Source organism: Cupressus sempervirens, chromosome 11 (genome assembly GCF_028749045.1).
Source record: "Cupressus sempervirens isolate cs-2001-9-10 chromosome 11, ASM2874904v1, whole genome shotgun sequence".
Taxonomy (NCBI): domain Eukaryota; kingdom Viridiplantae; phylum Streptophyta; class Pinopsida; order Cupressales; family Cupressaceae; genus Cupressus; species Cupressus sempervirens.
The window spans coordinates 684,026,270-684,045,065 of NC_143128.1; the positions used below are offsets into that span (position 1 = coordinate 684,026,270).

General features: G+C 34.0%; 1 protein-coding gene across 1 annotated transcript; it reads right to left on the minus strand.

Moving 5' to 3' along the window:
• Positions 1-5,312: 5,312 nt before the first annotated feature.
• LOC149531562 (large ribosomal subunit protein eL32z-like) lies at positions 5,313-14,892 on the minus strand. Its single transcript, XM_089808739.1, has 3 exons — positions 14,715-14,892; positions 6,023-6,204; positions 5,313-5,726 (listed from the first exon to the last, which is right to left on the minus strand). Exons 1-3 carry the CDS (start codon positions 14,808-14,810, stop codon positions 5,597-5,599), a joined length of 408 nt encoding a protein of 135 aa, XP_089664865.1. The 5' UTR covers positions 14,811-14,892; the 3' UTR covers positions 5,313-5,596.
• Positions 14,893-18,796: the final 3,904 nt, after the last annotated feature.

Below are 18,796 nucleotides of genomic sequence, written 5' to 3' on the forward strand. Positions count from 1 at the left end.
TGGGTGCGCTTGTGATCTTGGATTTCGTCGACGAGGAGGCATTTTGGCAAATGGTGGTGCAAATGTCGAGTCTTCAACTCGCGTACATGCTGCTCGTTGTAGGAGTAGAAGAAAATGCTGATGAAAATGATGGGCTGCGGGTTTGCAGCCCATCATATATACTTCTTTTTTTTTTAAAAGCGCGTACGCGCTTTTTTAACCTTTTTGGCACCACGACTCGGTGCATATGCCCACAATATCTGTGATCCTAGTAGATGAAGTGGTCATCGAGAGTGAAAGTTATGAGATGATGAATTAACATCAGTTGGATCATTAGATTAGAATAAGGCAATACTGAAGCAGTGCATTGAAGGTAATATGTTGTGACATATTCTAAGTGATAAACCAAGAAATCCTGATGTGGTCGAGATAAATCATCGAATTATACAATATACTTAAGGAGATTGAGTGAAAAGCTTAAGGTTGAATAAAAGGTCAAGATTAAGAGGCAAAAGTTACGCCTAACCTAATAGTTCTTAAAGAAGGTTTGAAATGGAAAAAATGATGATGCGAAGAAAAAGAATTGTGTAGATCAACAAAGTATAGTGGTTGCGATCAAGATGCATAGTAGAGAGAAATTTTAGAAGAGTAGAAAACTAATTGTATTTGACAGGTTAGAAGTTTCATATATAGATCAATGATTTAGTTGTTTCCTAATAGTTACAATATGTTAAATCCCTGAATCTTTAACCTAGTAAGCTCTTGAAAAAGAGTACTTGAAATACTTTAACAAGGTTATTCTAGCACATTTATTTGTACTTCTAATAAGTTACAAATAACTCCTAACAAAGTGAACACTCATAAAGGGTAATTGTATGCTCCCAATAGGGCAACTCATTTACCACAATAGTGAATTGTGGGTATCATCCCCACTATGGTTTTCATCCTCTAGCAAGAATTTCCAAAATACCAAAATCAATGTGTGATGTGACAATTGTATGGTGATCTAATGTTGTTATCTTTTATTTGCTAGCATCAGTTATATGCTTTACTTCTTGGAAGTCAACATTTCAAGTTATCAAATTGATGGTAGAAGTTTTTAACTACCTATTTGTATTGACTCATGCACCCCCACCTCAATATTCAAGAATCCTAACAAATGCTAACAAAGGTTACAAGACTAAGTAGAGCTTATGGAAATTTTGGCAAATATGCCAAGGAATGGATAAAGATAGAGGAAGAATAAAGGTAGCTTGATGAACTTGAAGCACTGGTCACTAAGAGAACACAAAGGTAAACAAAAATATGAAGGCAAGTTATCGTTTGATATATTTTTCATTTAATAAGATTGGTCATTTTACATCTAGTTGTCCTACTAGAGTGCCTAAGTATAAAGCTTAAGCCTTACAAGTATAAATATTCTAAAGAACGTTATTTTATTAGTGGAGGAGAATAAGATATTGACTTTGATGATAGTGATGACAATGAAATTAGTTTTATTGCTATAAAAAGAAGTCATATAAATGAAGAAAGAGCTTTACTCTTATGGATCATTGATAGTGGATGTACACGTGATAAAGATGAGCTTGTGGAATTGAAGAAATTTGATTTTGGAGTTGTTAGATTTAATCATAAAACCCCTTGTTTAATTGAAGGAAAATGATCTATTGCTCGATGAAAAAACTAACATTGATGATGTCTTATTTGTCGATGGATTAAAGAATTTTCTACTATATGTTGAGTGATGACTAACTTGTGGACAAGGGTTATCATTTGGAGTTCCAGTATAGAATCTGTAAAACCAAAGATTAGTCAAGGAATTTGATAAGGTATTGTACTTCAATTAAATCCTTGCGGAGTAAGTTGTTTTGTTGTGATGCAAGAGCATCCTTAGGTTGTTGGCAATTTTGCATTATCTAAAATCGATTGCTTTATTTTTGTTTTCCAATGTCAATTTGAGTATTTACAATTATGATCATTGGATCACACGTTCTAGTTTAGGCGAACTTGATTTCTTATTTGGAACCTATCATGGATCATCTTCCTAAGGTTGTGTCTTTATGTTTCGTATACATGAATATCTAATCCATTTTCTAAGGTGGTGTATTATTCATTAGTTCTTCAAGCAATGAGTGGTAATTTTCTTATGTCGCGAGGTTTCATGGTTTTTATGTGGATTCTTGGATCATGTGTGCACTTGTATCTGAAGTTATTGGTTTCCTTGTGCTTAATTATGCATTTACTCATTTAATGTGAAGGAGTCAATTCTATATTGTGTAACATGTTTCCTTACTTAGGAAATTGTGAACTTTGAGCCACCATGTGTGTTTGATAGCTATATATGTAATGTAAGATGTATATTGAAGGGGGTAGAGGTTAGAAAGAGGAAGATATCATCAAGAAGAGGCATGTAATAGAGTTGGTCTATAATTTGGATTCTTTATATTAGCTATAACTAGGAAGGTCGTATAGCTCAACATGTATTCATTTGATGTAATTAGATGGCCCATTAACAAAGAACTTATTTTCAGTTGTATCTCTCATTGTGACTCTTAGATGGGGGTTTCATCATCTCCTTTGGGGATTCACCATCCTTAAACTGCATTACATGGTATTAAAGTAAGGTTCAATGTAAGATTGACTTGTCAAGCCTTGTGTATTTCTTGGTTGCGAGGTGGTAGAGTATTTGCAAAACTTGGATTGTTGAATCATTTAAAAACCTAGTAAAATTGTGGTTCCAATTGGTGAATAGCTTGTCGAAGTTGAAGCAGGTGCACCTAGATTTTGATTATCGCCTAAAAGGTTGAATCCTAAAAGGTTGAATCCTAAAAGGTTAGAGCGCATGTTTGAGGAATTAAAAGCCAAAATGAAAACTAAAATTCATAATGTTTTGAATGGATTTAGAAAGCATCCTAAGACAAAGATGAGTATGAGAAGATATCCACAGAGGATTAGGCTAGAACAAAGATCTATTTTAGTAAAGATGATATTAGAGATTATTTATCTTGATTAGCACACTGTGATTTGATGATTTGCTTATTCAAGGGTTAAGGATTAGGATTGTACACATTTTATTTTGGAACCCAAAATAGATATATCTTGAAGATATGATTTGATAATTGAAATCGAGTTTCAATTTTATGGCTTGATGTAGTTGGATTGTGAAATTAAGTTGTGCGCTCTAAGTCTTAAATGGAAGTGCATTCCCCTCTTTTTACCTAAGCCTAAACAAAACCTTTAACAATACACCTTATTATTGTAATATTGAGTTATTTGTAGTTATCATCCAGTAAAAGATTTTCCCTTTAATCAAGTCTCCTTAGATAACAAATCGTGGTGCTCTAATCTTGTTTTGCTTAATTGTTTTCAAATTCAATTTTAAATCGTGGTTTAAATTTATTATTTTTTAAAATAGTCAAAGAATACTATTGCATAGATCTCAAGCTTGGAAGGGTTGATTGGACTACAAAGTGAGTTGCACAAATAAATTTGAGGGTTTAGGCTTTGATAAATGGTGTAAATTACTCCCTAAATAAGGCTACAAGGATTAAGGTCTTTAAAAAGCAAGCACATTATAACTGGAGTGGAAAAACATCACATTTGTGTGTATACACATCCTCACAACATTGGCGTGTCTAAACCCTCTTGGACCAATGGCTAGTGTAGAGTTGCCTCCTAAGACAAAGGGTTAAGTTGAAGACCACAACCTTAGAGCAAAGGCCTAGTTGTGGATTGTTTCCATGTTTTGCAAGGGACGTGTGAACTTTGTGACCAAGTCGAGTGATTTGTTCCACATTGTCAAGTGCCATTGCATCACTCATTCCCACACCTACCCCTAAGCGCCACAAGAAGAAACTATCATGCAAAAGATTCAAGAATGTCAAGAGTGGATCTCTATAAAATAAGGTCATGTGAGATATCCATATAAGGCAAATCCACAATAAACAGGTGAGAATTTAAAATATAGTTGCACAATCTAAAATCTCCTAGTGTAGACTTACATTTTGCCTCTTGAAAACCTTCAATTCTATCAACCAAAGGAAATATGTAAATAAATTAGCATACAACCTTGCGCACATCACTGTAGCTTTGTCATGCACCAATTCAACATAAGAATTGGATCATGCATTCGTCCGTGCAAGATACCCTCATCAACATGATTATTTTTTCTGGCAGGCAAATCAACACCTACATATAATTTGTTGCAACCCATACCTAAAATTAGTTTGCACATCATCTTCATCCAGATAGTCTGATGGAAAACACTTATCTCCACATCAGTAAATCGGCTTAATCAAAAATTTAAGGTGCCCGTAGTTTGAAAAAATCACTAAGATGCTTGATGACAATGATTCTCAAGTTCCAGCAATCACAAGCATTCACCGATTGACTGTCTAACATACCATCTATCAGAATAGAACTCTTGTTAAAAGACTATATGTTGTCTCATTGGTGTTCAAACAAACAAAATGTCTTGCCTAGAATTACCATTTAATGGATGTTTTCTGTCAATGTATTTTTAACAAGACAAGATTACAATTAATTACCTTTTTTCTATCAAAATCAACCCAGGTTTTCATCCGTGCCCACATTTATCAATTTGCAAAATTGTCTGATTTACAGAACAGAGTCCACAAATCATTCCTGGCAACAATGAAAATTTACAGCCACGAGAAAAGCAGTAACAAGAACAATTTCATTACAAAAGTGAATCTCTGAAGGAATAAAAGTGAAGGTACAGATAAAATGCCAAAAAAGTTGAGAATTTCACAGCTGTTAAATTATCTTAAAGACCCTCTAGACAACAATCAGAAGAGGAGGATTGCCATTCAATTTTGATAAATGTACAAGTGGAAAATATAATTAAGAAAATAAAGTTTTGCTTTTAAACAAATGTCAGGTTTGATGAGAAATACAACTTACCAAGATATCAAAAAAAGATCTCAACGAGCCTAGCAAAGACAACATATCAAAAATGTCGACCAACAATTTGTAAAGGCAAAAAGGGAGAGTATATTGATCAATAAGAGGCTAGATGTATTCTATTCACCAAAAAAAGAAGTTTACAAACCATACTAATAAAGCCTTTACCACCCAGAAAATAGAATAGAACAGAACAAGTAATATCAAAAGGAAGTTTAACAAATATCCTACACTTGCTAACGTTTCTGTGGGCACTTACATTATGCGCATTTTTTTAACATATTACCCATGTGATATTACACAAATATTTTCCAACATAAAAAGAAGTTTAAGATTTTCCCTCGAACCAAAATTGTATCTTTGGCAAAATAAAAGTTACCTGACCACAGTAACCAATATAAAAAACAAGCTAAATAAAAACTCTTGGCCGAATACACTGCATTTTTTTAACATATTACCCATGTGATATTACACAAATATTTTCCAACATAAAAAAAAGTTTAAGATTTTCCCTTGAACCAAAATTGTATCTTTGGCAAAATAAAAGTTACCTGACCACAGTAACCAACATAAAAAACAAGCTAAATAAAAACTCTTGGCCAAATACACTGTTCCCAACTTGATAAATAAAATTTAACTCAACAAAAATATTCTTGAAACCCCATCCCCAAGGAAACAAAACACCCACCCACTTCTACTCATCCTCCTGGCTTTGTATTCTGGCTAGCAGGTTGGTAACCATGATGTTAAGTTGTGCAGCTCGCTCAACAATAGCCTTTCTCTTCAGTGTTGAAACATTGTGTGCAATTTCAGCACAGTAAGTCCTATCAAAAATAAACAAGATTTTATCAAAATGCACTAAAATAAAAAATAATCTACCTACAAGTTGAGTGCCAACAGAAAAAGCATTTGCTGCTTATATAAAAATGAAATCCACAGTAATATTACATAACATAGAGAAAACTGGGTCTCACACACCCACACAAGACAGAACATCATATATGTCAATTAGCAAATAGCCATTAACATTAACATAAAGAAAACCATGGATTGAAACTATTGAAACTTTTTGAAAAAAATTCAACTTTAGAAAATTTAAAATAGAAAGAAACTAGCATACCTGTTGTGCATCATCAATAGGTCCAACTCTCTAGCATTGTGAACAACAAACTTCTTAAATCCTGATGGCAAGTAATGCTTGGTTTTCTTGTTTGATCCATAACCAATGTTGGGCATCAGGGTGCATCCTTTGAACTTTCTTCTTACACGTGAATCAATACCTTTAGGCCTACGCCAGCTTTCCTGCCAAATGATGGCAATAAAGCAGTGAGAAACACTCCAATAACATACAAGATAACTGACCATAATTTGTCTAATTTCAACTACTATTGAACTAGAACAATAATTCATTTATGAAGCCCACATCATACAACATATATTGAACTTTCCATTATCCATCACAGAGACTGGTATTATATCTGCAATTCTTCCTTTTGGAGATTGGCTTTCTTTCAGATGGAAGATAATATTAATTAGACCAAACTAAAATATATATCAGAGATATGTCACATAAACATATTGTCCTTAGAATGTGTTTACAGAAATACTATAAAACCATTTTAATTGTGAACTGGTATTTGACTGGAAGGGGTATCAAATTAACGAGGTACAGATAATGCCCACATTCTCCGATCTGCATGGGGATCATACAAAATCATTTCATGCCAATGGCAACAGGCATTCCCTTAGAGTGAGGAACTTGAGAACAAGTGCAAACATTGTTCAACATGTAAAGGATTACACTGAAATGATGCTAGCCATAATCTGTTAAAAATATCTGATCCATAGGATCCTGAGAATTAATGGATCAAATTTGAAACCAAAACATGGTAAAAATTCCTGAGGACCAATGGACCGAATTTGAAACCAAAACATGATAAAAATTAACTTTTTCTTTCTTAGCCAAAATTTGGCATGTTCTTCCTTCTGTCAGTAGTGATGCTCCTCACGAAAGTCCACTTCTCTGTTCTGATTTTGTGGCTTTAACAGTTTCATCACACAAAGAACTGCTAGATAAAGAAGTCAACATTCTAGACAGCATGGATTTGCTAAAATTATAGAGCTTAATGTAATAATCCAAGTTATGTCACTTAAGAGTTCTCTTCTTAGTCTTGATGATGATTTTAACACCGTGGACATTTCATGTCACACACATAATTTTTGAGTTCAATAATTTTCCTCTTTTCTGTTTACAGGAACATTTATTATTTTCGCTTATTCAACTTCTAATCCTGTTTTACTTTAGTATTTTGGCTGACCAGGAAATGTAACATAGACCTGTAACAGTCTATTTTGTATTCTTAAAATCTGTATATGTACATTCTCTTTTATGTTGTTCATGCATGTCTCAATCTAAAATTGTAATAGCTGGCTTAGTGGCTTTAACAGTTTCTTCACACAAAAAACTGCAAGATAAAGAAGTCGCGTTCTCAACAGCATGGATTCGCTAAAATTACAGAGTTTAATGTAATACTCCATGTAATGTCCCTTAGAGTTCTCTTTTGTCTGTCTGGAAAATGTTCAACATGTGGACGTTTCTTGTCACATATTTTTGAGTTTCAAAATTTTCATTTCCTTTCTTGTTTCAGGAACATTTATTATCATCACTTATTCAGTTTCTAATACTGTCTTATTTAAATATTTTGGTTGGCTAGGAAATGAACATGGACATGTAAGTCTGGGCAGTACAAGTTAAATAAACATGTGTTGGGTATGCCCACCATACAGTATGACATCATATATGGATGCCCAATGATGAAGCAGGCCAGCGGTGGAGCGTATGTCAGCTGTGCTTAAACGGGTACTCAATCTCGAGTACAGTGAAAGATATTCTCGAGGCATCTAAGGGCATCCGCATGACCAAAGCACCCGCATTACCGAAGGCATCCACATCACCAAAAGCATCCGTGTGACCAAAGCGCACATGTCACCCGAAGGCGCCTGAATCAGTCCAGTGGCAAATGGAGTATCTGATGTCTAAAGAACTGCCTGATGCCAAAGGGACTACCCAATGGTGAATGGAGTCTCTGATGTGAAGAGAGTAACTTGAAGCCGAAGAGACTGACCTGACGGAAGAGGGAATGTCTGAAGACCGAAGGGAGTCACTGCCCTGAAGAGGTGCCCATCGGACGGATGAGTGACCATCAGATGGATGAGTTCCAAGGCTGTCAGTAACTGATTTGTTCTGTGACAGTTAATGCACCAGATTCCATAACAAATTGCAGAGAGTATAAATGTCTGCAGGATTCATTAGGAATGGAATGGGCTGAAATGGTGAAAGTCAGGTTGATCGTAAAGGCAATCTGAGTCTGTGAGCCTTTGCCAGAAACAAGAATTGATTGTATGTTAATTGTTTACTAAATAAAAAGTTGCTCGAGGGTTTCCCACATTAAAACTGGTCTCTTATGTTTGTCTTCTGTCCATCGTATTTTCAATGTTCTTGTTTTTCCTATGCAGCATCTCAATGTTGATGATGTGGCTTTGAAATCTTTCTTATTTCCGCTTTAAATTGGCATTAGGAGGGCATTTCTGCACACAGCTTTCCTATCAACATGCACTCCCTCTATGACATTTTCACATATATATATATATATATATATATATATATATATATAATTACATAAATGCAATTATGTTTGTATGAACGTACCAAACATGTACCCAATCCCCTTACCAGCATTTCGTACACATACCGGTACCCGATCACATTCCCGATTTAGCAACTTAGGGAAAAATACGATGGCAATATAGAGTTTAACACATTTGCAAGGTTAAGTGCAGCCAACAAAGGTTTTATGTGCAATAAATGATCATATCATATCATGCTTAGCAGATTTCCTGAAATCAAAGCACTGTTTGCTGCTGTGAGAATGTTCTGTGCCAGCTGGCCAACCTTGCATAAAATACAATTCAAATTGTGCACAGTTCATCCTTGGATTATATTCATTGGGGTCTATGCATATATCAATTTTGGAGAACTCGTAAATGAGTTGAGCATTATCTGTACTCAAAGACTAGCTCTGTATTAGTGATACAATACTAGTAGTTTCAAGCATGACTCACCGAAGATGGACAATTAGATACAAATATCCAGATATGCACAGAGGACACTCAACCATCCCCGGTCTGACTACCACCTTCCGTGAGAATTAGATGGAGGATTACTAATCAATGTTGGTGTTCATTCTTGAGTTCTGCCATATCTAAGGAATATTTCTACAATTAAAAAAGCTATCTCTTCAATATCCAAACATTGAAGGAGGAGTTGATAGTCAAATTATATTGCAGAGGTCAGTTATTAATCAATGTTAGTGTTCATTCTTGAGTTCTGCCATATCTATGTAAGGAATATTTCTACAATTAAAAAAGCTATCCCTTCAGTATCCAGACATTGAAGGTGGAGTTGATAGTCAAATCTTATTGGAGAGGTCAGAAGTTAATTCATTCCTAATGTAAATGCTCTGTTCTGGTTCATATCCCTGGGACTTTTCTTTCCATCAACTGAGCTTAATACTTGCTGAGGATTACAATTGTTGAAGTTGTTAGTTTCTAGGACTGCTGCAATGTACTAACAATTGCCATTGTATTGATTGTGTTCCGAATGCAAATGAAGGCTTATAAATATGAGAGGAGGAGACATGTCTCTATGGTTAAACAGCACTAGTTAACATATTAATATAATAGTAATATAAATAACCATATATGTAACTCATCTTAAGCATATATGTAATATTTATATGTTAACCATATATTTAATATATTATTATTATAAATATATATTATTATATTATTATATAATAATGTATAATGTATAATATATATTATATATATTATATTACATATATATAAGATATTTATCTTAAAGGTTATTTACCATCAATAAGGTATCTCATGTCAAAATCAATCGCACAGAAGCTACAACCTTAACAGAAGTTTTTTCTTCATTACTTTCTGAGTTAGTCAATTGCAGGCTTTCTTAATTACCATTATCTCTGCAAAACTTTGTAAGTACTCAATCATCAAGAAAGCATATAGCGTACAGACAAATGTTGGGATAAACCCAACAGATTTATACATAATAATATAATATATTTATGACTAGAGAAGAATTCCTTAGATATGTGAATTAATAAGGAATACAAATCATGCTCTCTCTGCAGAACCTGCATAATTCCAAAAAAGATCAGCAAATGAATTACACAAACAGATCCGGGGAGGTAAAGCAGTTGTTACACAGTTCCACATATTTGACAGTCATGTTATTCCAATCAAACGATACAATCCATATAGAGGATCATATATTAGCACAAATGGCAAAATACCTTTGTTTTACACATTTTGTACTGGGCGTCTTTAATACTAATATTGTACAGGTAAGGAAATTGCAACACCTGTAAATGAAATCATTGATGGTGGTACACTGGTGAATGCACTGTGCATCTTGATTGCTGGCAATTCTGTGTTGCACAACTTTAGGATCATTTCATTTAGGACAGCATGCATTGTTAATATACATGTCACTTTTTCTCACCAACTAATATTTTTGTGATGGTTTGAGCCTCTCCAAAGTGGTATCCTCTAAGGTAGGCTGAATTAGGTTGAATTTAAAATTGATTTGTAGCATTTGTTTGGAGTATCCTACAAGCACTGATATTCGAGGTGCAAACTCACCATTATATTTTTGCTTACAAAAGTATTTAATTCAACATGCTCTTATGACAGCCACCAACATACAAATTGAACTTAAAGGCGCCACTGCTAACCCTAGCCTCCATGCATTGGGCCATGAAACTTCCCCAATCTGGGAATTGTATTTTCAACATCCTCATAAAAAGAGCTCCTCCCAACAAATCAGTGGAATAGCAATAATGGCTAATCAGCAAATCAAGCCCAAACATTATGAATGTACTAAATTCCATACTATTACTGTTGTTCTACATAAACAATAATGCAGCACATAAATACTTGATTGTTAGTGACAAAAGCTGAAAATAATAAAATCTTATGTAAGATTCAAAATGCATATTATGTGGATCTGTAAAACAAAGGCATTATTTTTCTTTTGGGCAGAATAGACAATTCATTAAGAGAAAAAGACTAAAACCGAATAAATTATTCGAGCAAGGGTAAGCATTTATAATAAGGATTAACAAAATAGAATATAATCACAAACACCAAAAGGGCAATACTAAACTACGTTTCACTTTACTTAAGGGGAAATGGCGACATGTTGAAAAACATGAACAAACAGTGGCCAACCAACAGGTACAGGGAATTGCAGAGGATAAAGACAAAGCTTTGTTTTATCTATATGTGTGCATACCAAGTCAATGTCTTTAGTGCATGGCTGAGAAGGAACCGTGGTGTCCAAGGGGTGTGTTCGCACCACTTGACTGGAACCATTCTCCTAAAACAAGTTTCCAAATAGACCAAAAAATGGGAGTAGCTACTGCCCTGCCGAGGCATCATAGTCACAATTTGTATTGAAAAAAATTAAAATGTATGTTACGCATAATCAATGTATAAAAAACACAAACCAAACAGTGGCCAAGCAACAGGTACAGGGAATTGCAGAGGATAAAGACTAATCTTTGCTTTATCTATATGTGTGCATACCAAGTCAATGTCTTTAGTGCATGGCTGAGAAGGAACCGCGGTGTCCAAGGGGTGTTCGCACCACTTGACTGGACCCATTCTCCTAAAACAAGTTTCCAAGAGACCAAACAATGGGAGTGGCTACTGCCCTGCCCAGGCATCATAGTCACAATTTGTATCGAAAAAAAATAAAATGTATGTTAGGCATAATCAATGTATAAAAAACACAAACTGATTTGGAAGTACAAGCTTTTATGGATCCTGCCTAAGTTCCATATCCGCCCCCACAGCATGCAAATTTGACATTCAATTTGTAGCTAATTCGAAGTCGGTTCCAATTCTTGTCAAATTCGTCATTTGTCTGATGAATTCGCTTATTCGGACCCTGCACAAATTTGGGCAAATGTCAAGCAAATTTAATAGTTGACAGAAGAGCCCAATAGGAATTTGGAGCAAAGTTGGCCTGTGCAACCAAAACAGTTTGACTATGTAATGTTTTTATTGTTTTGAAAAAGGATTTTTATGGTTTAAATATAATCTAATTTAATATCCAACCAACCCAACCCTAAAACATGCCCACACTTCATATAGTGGTGTATGAACTTATTTACTGCAACACGAACCCAGCCCCAAAAAAATCTGATCAAATTTGGAATCCAAAAGTCGAACCCACATCAGAACCAGAATCTCAACCGGCAACTTAGGTTCCCACTGTAGGCAAAAATTGGATATGTAGCTTTTATCATATATATATTAATCTTAAAATAGCTGAATACAGCTTTCAAAAGTTCTGTGTGGATTAATATTTGTTAAGTAATTGATATGGTGTTGGTATTTCCATTTTTTAAATACAACTTTTTTTTATAATTTGCATTGTTATAATATTTATTTAAAAATTAACTAGAGATTTTCTTAGTTACAATTAATTAGAGAATGGTTTGCATGGGTGCACACACCCAAACCCCTAGGATGCGCACCTAAGTGTCAGGTACTAAGTGGAGAGCATCATAGCTAAGGACTTCGATTACAATTTTTGATATTTATTTGTCTTAAATTGTTGTTTGTCAATCTTAATTCAATACATTATCAATTTCAAACTTTGATAAAATACTGATTAACAGTAAACTTTATCCCTGTTCAAATCAGAAGTTTATCATTTAAATTATGTCATTGTTATATGAATTATTTTCTTGTTCATGTTCAAAGTCTGCCTTCGCTGTTATGCAGCTTAACATTTAGCATATATTATTACTACAAACATATTGCAAATCTGAAACTAAAAACAATTCATTACATCTGCAAACTTTGTCATTGTTGTTTTGAAAAGCCATTATTACGATTAATATTTCAGGTATAAATATTGAATTGAAGTACCCAAGTACTCCTGCTCCCTACTTTGAAAATTGCCTTCAATTTCATAGGAAATTTCTCAATGGATCTGTTTGAGCACATATTCAGCATAATATGCACTGAATAATCACCCTCAAAAACAGAAGTCATTATACTGCAGGCTCGCCATTGACATATATTAAATGCTTTCACTATAGTTCATGGTAAATTTATCAATGGGTCTGCTTATGCGCATAATCAGTAAAGAATACACTGCATGCTCCACAGTAACAGAATAAGTATTGCCACAAAATTACCATAATACTGAGTCATATAAAACAGAGCAATTATGCTGCAAGCTCTTCTCTGGAAGATATTATGCACTTTTAATTCAACTAAGGAATTGTGACCTAGCAACATCTCAGTAGAGAGATCTTTGCTTGCATTTAATATTCATAGGATCTTGCAAGGCATCCTGTCTTCCCCAAATGTAGCAGAGCTGTCCTATGAATGTTCTGCCAAGGACTCATTGCAATATTTGTGTATTGCTATAATGTATAGAACAATTTGTGATTTCTTATAGTAATATGTCATCAAACAATTTATTTATATGCAACACTTTATTTTATCTCAGAGAATTATTTGCGACTTGGTGGGTTAAGAATGCTATCTTCTCTCATGCAGTCCAAAAGGTAAATGATGATATCTCGTTAGAGATCAGTTTGATATGTATTTCGTACTCTAAAATTTGTTTCTTTGCAGTGCAAAGGAATCATGAACATGTAGCCAATCCTCATTTAAGTAGATAGCAGAGAACAGCTTATCTTATGTCTTTGTGGTCTATTTTAAATTGTCTTTCTATAAAAAAAAATAGAGAAAAAGTATAACTTTTCCTATTTTAGTGGAGCAGCTAAAGGTTGGAAATAAGAAGCAATTACTTATTGAAAAAGGTGATAATTTAACATAGTATATTATCACCTTTGTTTAATTTGGAACTAAATACTTCAAGCTAAACTGTACTACAAAACTCATGGAATCAATAATTTTGAAAATATTCCTAAAGTTAAAAAAATCCTCATATAAATTATTATTTGATTATCAATAAAAAATAGATAATCAATGAAATCGATTATTTCCATTTTAGTGGAACAGCTAAAGGTGGGAAATAAGAAGCAATTACTTATTGAAAAAAGTGATAAATTAACATAGTATATGGTACCTTTGTTTAATTTTGAAACTAAATACTTAAAGCTAAACTGTCCTACAAAACTCACGGAATCAATAATTTTGAAAATATTCCTAAAGTTAAAAGATCCTCACATAAATTATTATTTAATTATCAATACAAAATGCATAATCAATGAATGCAACTATTTCCATGATTAAAATGCTAAACAAAAGTACGAAATCTAATTGAAATCTGAAATGTAAATAATCAAAGTAAAAGAGTGTTTCTATGGCTAAAATGCTAAATAAAAGTAGGAAATTAAATTCCATCCAGACAATGGCATCGCGAAGTCAAAAAAAACCCTTGATCAAACAATATAAGAATCACAGCACAGAAGCAAGCACCGCTGCAGGCATTCTGTCAACACATGCCGTGACCTTATAAAACCCCATATTAGAAAACCTTTTTACCAAAAATTTAAATCAGAGAACTTCAGGTCGAAAAAGATAAGGTTAACACAGAATGTGGACTAGATGAAACGCCATCTGGACGCCTACGTTGAACAAAAATAACAAAGACCCACAAAAGACCAAGATAGCATTACATCCACACACATCAGCCTTAATCAAAAGCACAGAAGATAAACAGAATAGTAAAATACCTTGACAGTAATCCTGCGATCGCTCTGTGGCCTCTTGAACCTCTTCACGCGCTTCTTAATAATCTTCTTGTTCAACAGCGGCTGAGGCATCGGCATCTTGGCTTTCCTCTGCTTGCTCCCTCTGCTCCACGCCTTTACCCTACTGCGCCAATTAAAAAATAAATGAAGTGATTTCTGTGTTTGATTTATCACGAGAGAAACCCCTTAAAACCCTAACTTCACTTCTAACCCCGGGGTTTAAAATATAAACCAGTGTTCAAGCATAGGGTTTAGTTATTCCGAGTTATGATACCTTGCAAGGCGTTGATTCTGAAAAACCCTAAAGTTCATAAAACCTTTGTGAGGTAAAGGCGTCGTTAGAGAGAAATCTGAATGGCGGCCACTTTTTTTTTGTTTTATTTTGGTTAATGGTCACATTAGAGGAGTTCACCGTGTTTATCTTTGTAAACTGCAAAAAATTAGTTGTATTTTTTTTCCTAATTGGGCACAAATGTTTTGGTTATTTTATTCTTGTGTGTGCATAGGTTTTGAGTTTTTAACTATTCACATATTTTATTCTTTTGATAAATTTAATATATTTAGATTAGTACAAGTATTATAGATATTATTAATTAATAGGTATTAGAATTTCTTTTTTAATTGGGCTCAAATGTTTTAGTTATTTGATTCTTTTGTGTACATAGGTTTTGGACTTTTAATTATTCATATATTTTATCCTTTTGATAAATTTAATATATTTAGATTAGTAAAGCATTGTAGATATTATTAATTGATAGGTATTAGTGTTTTTAAAATAATTTATATGAATTTAACATTTTATAATGGCGACAAAAGTAGACTGAGTGAAAAAAGTAAGAACCACGAAAAAAGTAGTCATTCGTGATAACAAATACCAAGTGAAAAAAATTATACCCTAGCAAGGCAAAACCTAGATCCTGAATCCCCACGTTCCTTTCAGACAATCGTCAAAATGATCGGCAACGGCGCTCATATCTCCCTACTAGTAACAAATATATTGTTTTGGCAAATGAAAAGGAGGAAGATATTGCCCACAAAGGGGTTTTCTTTCAACACCCTTGTCAAGCTACATAAAGCCAGAGATAGAGAGATTATCAAAGTGCAAGGAGATATGAATTTAACCAACAAGGAAGAAGAAGGATGGCATCAAGTACCAACTAGAAGGAGTAGGAGGGGGAAGATGAACCTTAAAATGGCAATGCTTGGCATAAATCAATTAGAGGCAGAGGGAAACATTAGAAAATAAGAGGTTTTTTTAGTAAAACGCTATATGCAAAGAAACAAATTAGGGTTTATGTAACGCCCCGCTAAGGGATCCAAAAGAATTAACCTAAAGTTTTACTAAGTTTGCCAAACAAATTTTGTTTTTTAAATCACGAAAGATAAACCATTCACATCAAACACATAGTAGCGGAAGCAATAACATACAATCAAATGTAAGCATACATAACAAGTTACATTCCTTAAGGATCCCAAGACGTTGAGTCACATTTAATTTAGTTAAAACTAAGACTAACAACTACCACATCCACATGAAAGAATAATTAGAAAGTCCAATGTCCATAATATACATTTGTTCTGAATGCCTTTTGGCAATTAAATTCAGAATGCTCTATCATCCACTGTACATACACAGGGTATGAAAGGCTTAAAAGAATATACATATGTAAAAATAAAGATACATCATCCTCATCAAGTGCAATAAAGTAAATGAAACCATATACAGTACATGAAACATCATCATAGAAGATATAAACGTCCATCGTAAAAGATAACCATACATCATAAAACACAACTATCCATCTCAAAACACATCTAACTAAGTGTGTGGTTCCTCCCAACCGTCAACAGCATCATTAGACCATCGTGGGCCCTAGCCATCTCTCGCGCGTAACATCCAAAATCGCTAAAGAGATCATCGATATTATGATAGTAGGGATGTCACTCCTAAAACATACTACATCATATGCAGAAAGGAATCTAACATGCTACAACATATACATAAGAAATCTAATCATGCAAAATAAAGCATAAGATGATTCAGTAAGTAAATAACATAATTTATCACATGCTAATCATAAATATAGAGAAACGTACTAGTAAATAACATCCATCATAAGATCCAAGAACAGAATGAAGACAAATGCCAACAAAGAATGCTCCAACCACGGTGACTACAGATGGATCTCCAAATGGTAAGAGTGAAAAAGCACTACCACCCGACCGCGTGGAATCTAAATGGCCCACTCCCACCACGCTGAGGAGATAATCTCAAGTCCCAAATAGGATATCAAATCACATAACAAAAGTACTCTCTAAGTCCAAAAATCCCAGAAGCACACTAACTCAAGGTTCCAACATAAAGGGTTGACACCTATACCCAAAGGCACACAAGAAATGTAGGAAACCTACTATGTAAGCGGGAAAGTGTCATTGCATGGATCATGCTAGAGTTAACATGGTAGTCTCTCAATAGATCATGGCCCCCTAGTGATCCCTATGCGGCCACTAGTATCCTCTCATACTGACGAGGCATACTACGAAATGCAAGGTCGCAACCAAGCATTCTCTCTACTCCCATCCCAGTCTGTACTAGCACTCGAGGCATGGGTGAGAACATACAATTATCTTATTAGGTTCATTTTAATCCCCATTTAGTGTAAATGTTTTCACTTATTAAATAACTTACAATGAGTTACCCTGGCAGCCACTTAGGGCCCCAGCCTCCATTGCAAGCCACTTGCCGACACTACAAGTAGATAACCTACCATAGGCTCATGAAATCATAAATCACCTCAGTCCTATACAAGCGACTGGAAAAATACCAAAATATAATCCACAATAAGAACATCAAATCTCCATGAGCAACTTAAAAGCATCCATTGATAATCATGACCACAACAATTCTCTATTGGCAACTGAAGGTATCAATGATAATCACAACATCCATCGGTTCTCAACAAGCAACCGTAAGGAATCTCAAAATAAATCACAATATCCATTGGTTCTCAACAAGCAACCCAAAAGGCATCTCAAAGCAAATAATACTAATCGGAGACTCCAAAATGGTCGAGTCAAAACATGTCACAACATGACAACATCAAGAATAAATCAACACTTCAATCCCATCATGGCGACTGGAAAGTAGTCCAAGTATAATTGATGGATGGCTCAAAAATAGTTAAGTCAAGTGTATCATACACATACGCCTCAGCTTCATACAAGAAGACTAAAAAGCATCAACGAACAGTAAACACAAACATCTCATAGAGCATACCATCACATTACCATGGTTTGATCTTAAAAAGAATCGAGATCAAATAATATCAGTATGACATCACATCTCATAACCCCCGAGCCTCTGGTAGACGTCCTATGACTGGTCAACAATCTAGTCAACCCCAAAACCCTAAAACACAGATAGCATAGAGATACAAGATACAAATACATGTTTTGGTTTGCTTTTGCAATCACATGGTTAAGCCAAATATGAGGTTTCAGTTTTCATTTCAAGTATACTTTAGGTGTATAAGATTCTTTGTTTAATCTCCAAGTCAACCCATTTATCTTTTTCAAATAAAACATAGAATTATCCCTCCATTATTTTAAAACAATTTTCTAAAATAATCAGAAGATACTTATTTACTTATTTAAATCATTGAACTAGTTCCCATTGACTTTTAGATAAAATCATTCACATTATTTCACTAAAAATCAATGTTACTAATAATTCCAAGAAGCGTCTCCCATTATTCAAATTATTAGAATAATACTTATCAACCTTCAAATAATTAGTTTACAATTTCCTTAAAACAATTCAAGGACAATCATTTATTTAAAATAATCTTCATTGATTTTAGGTAAAATCAATCTTATTAATAGTTCAATTATTTAATTCCACTAAATACTTATTAATATCTCTTTTCTTTTAATTTGCCCTCATTTAAAAATCCATTTACTAAAATTGACTAATAATTAATTACACGTCTTTCTACTATTAACTAATCTTAATTAAATTAAATTAGATTAGATTAGTTAATAAATCATATAAAACTAATGCATAA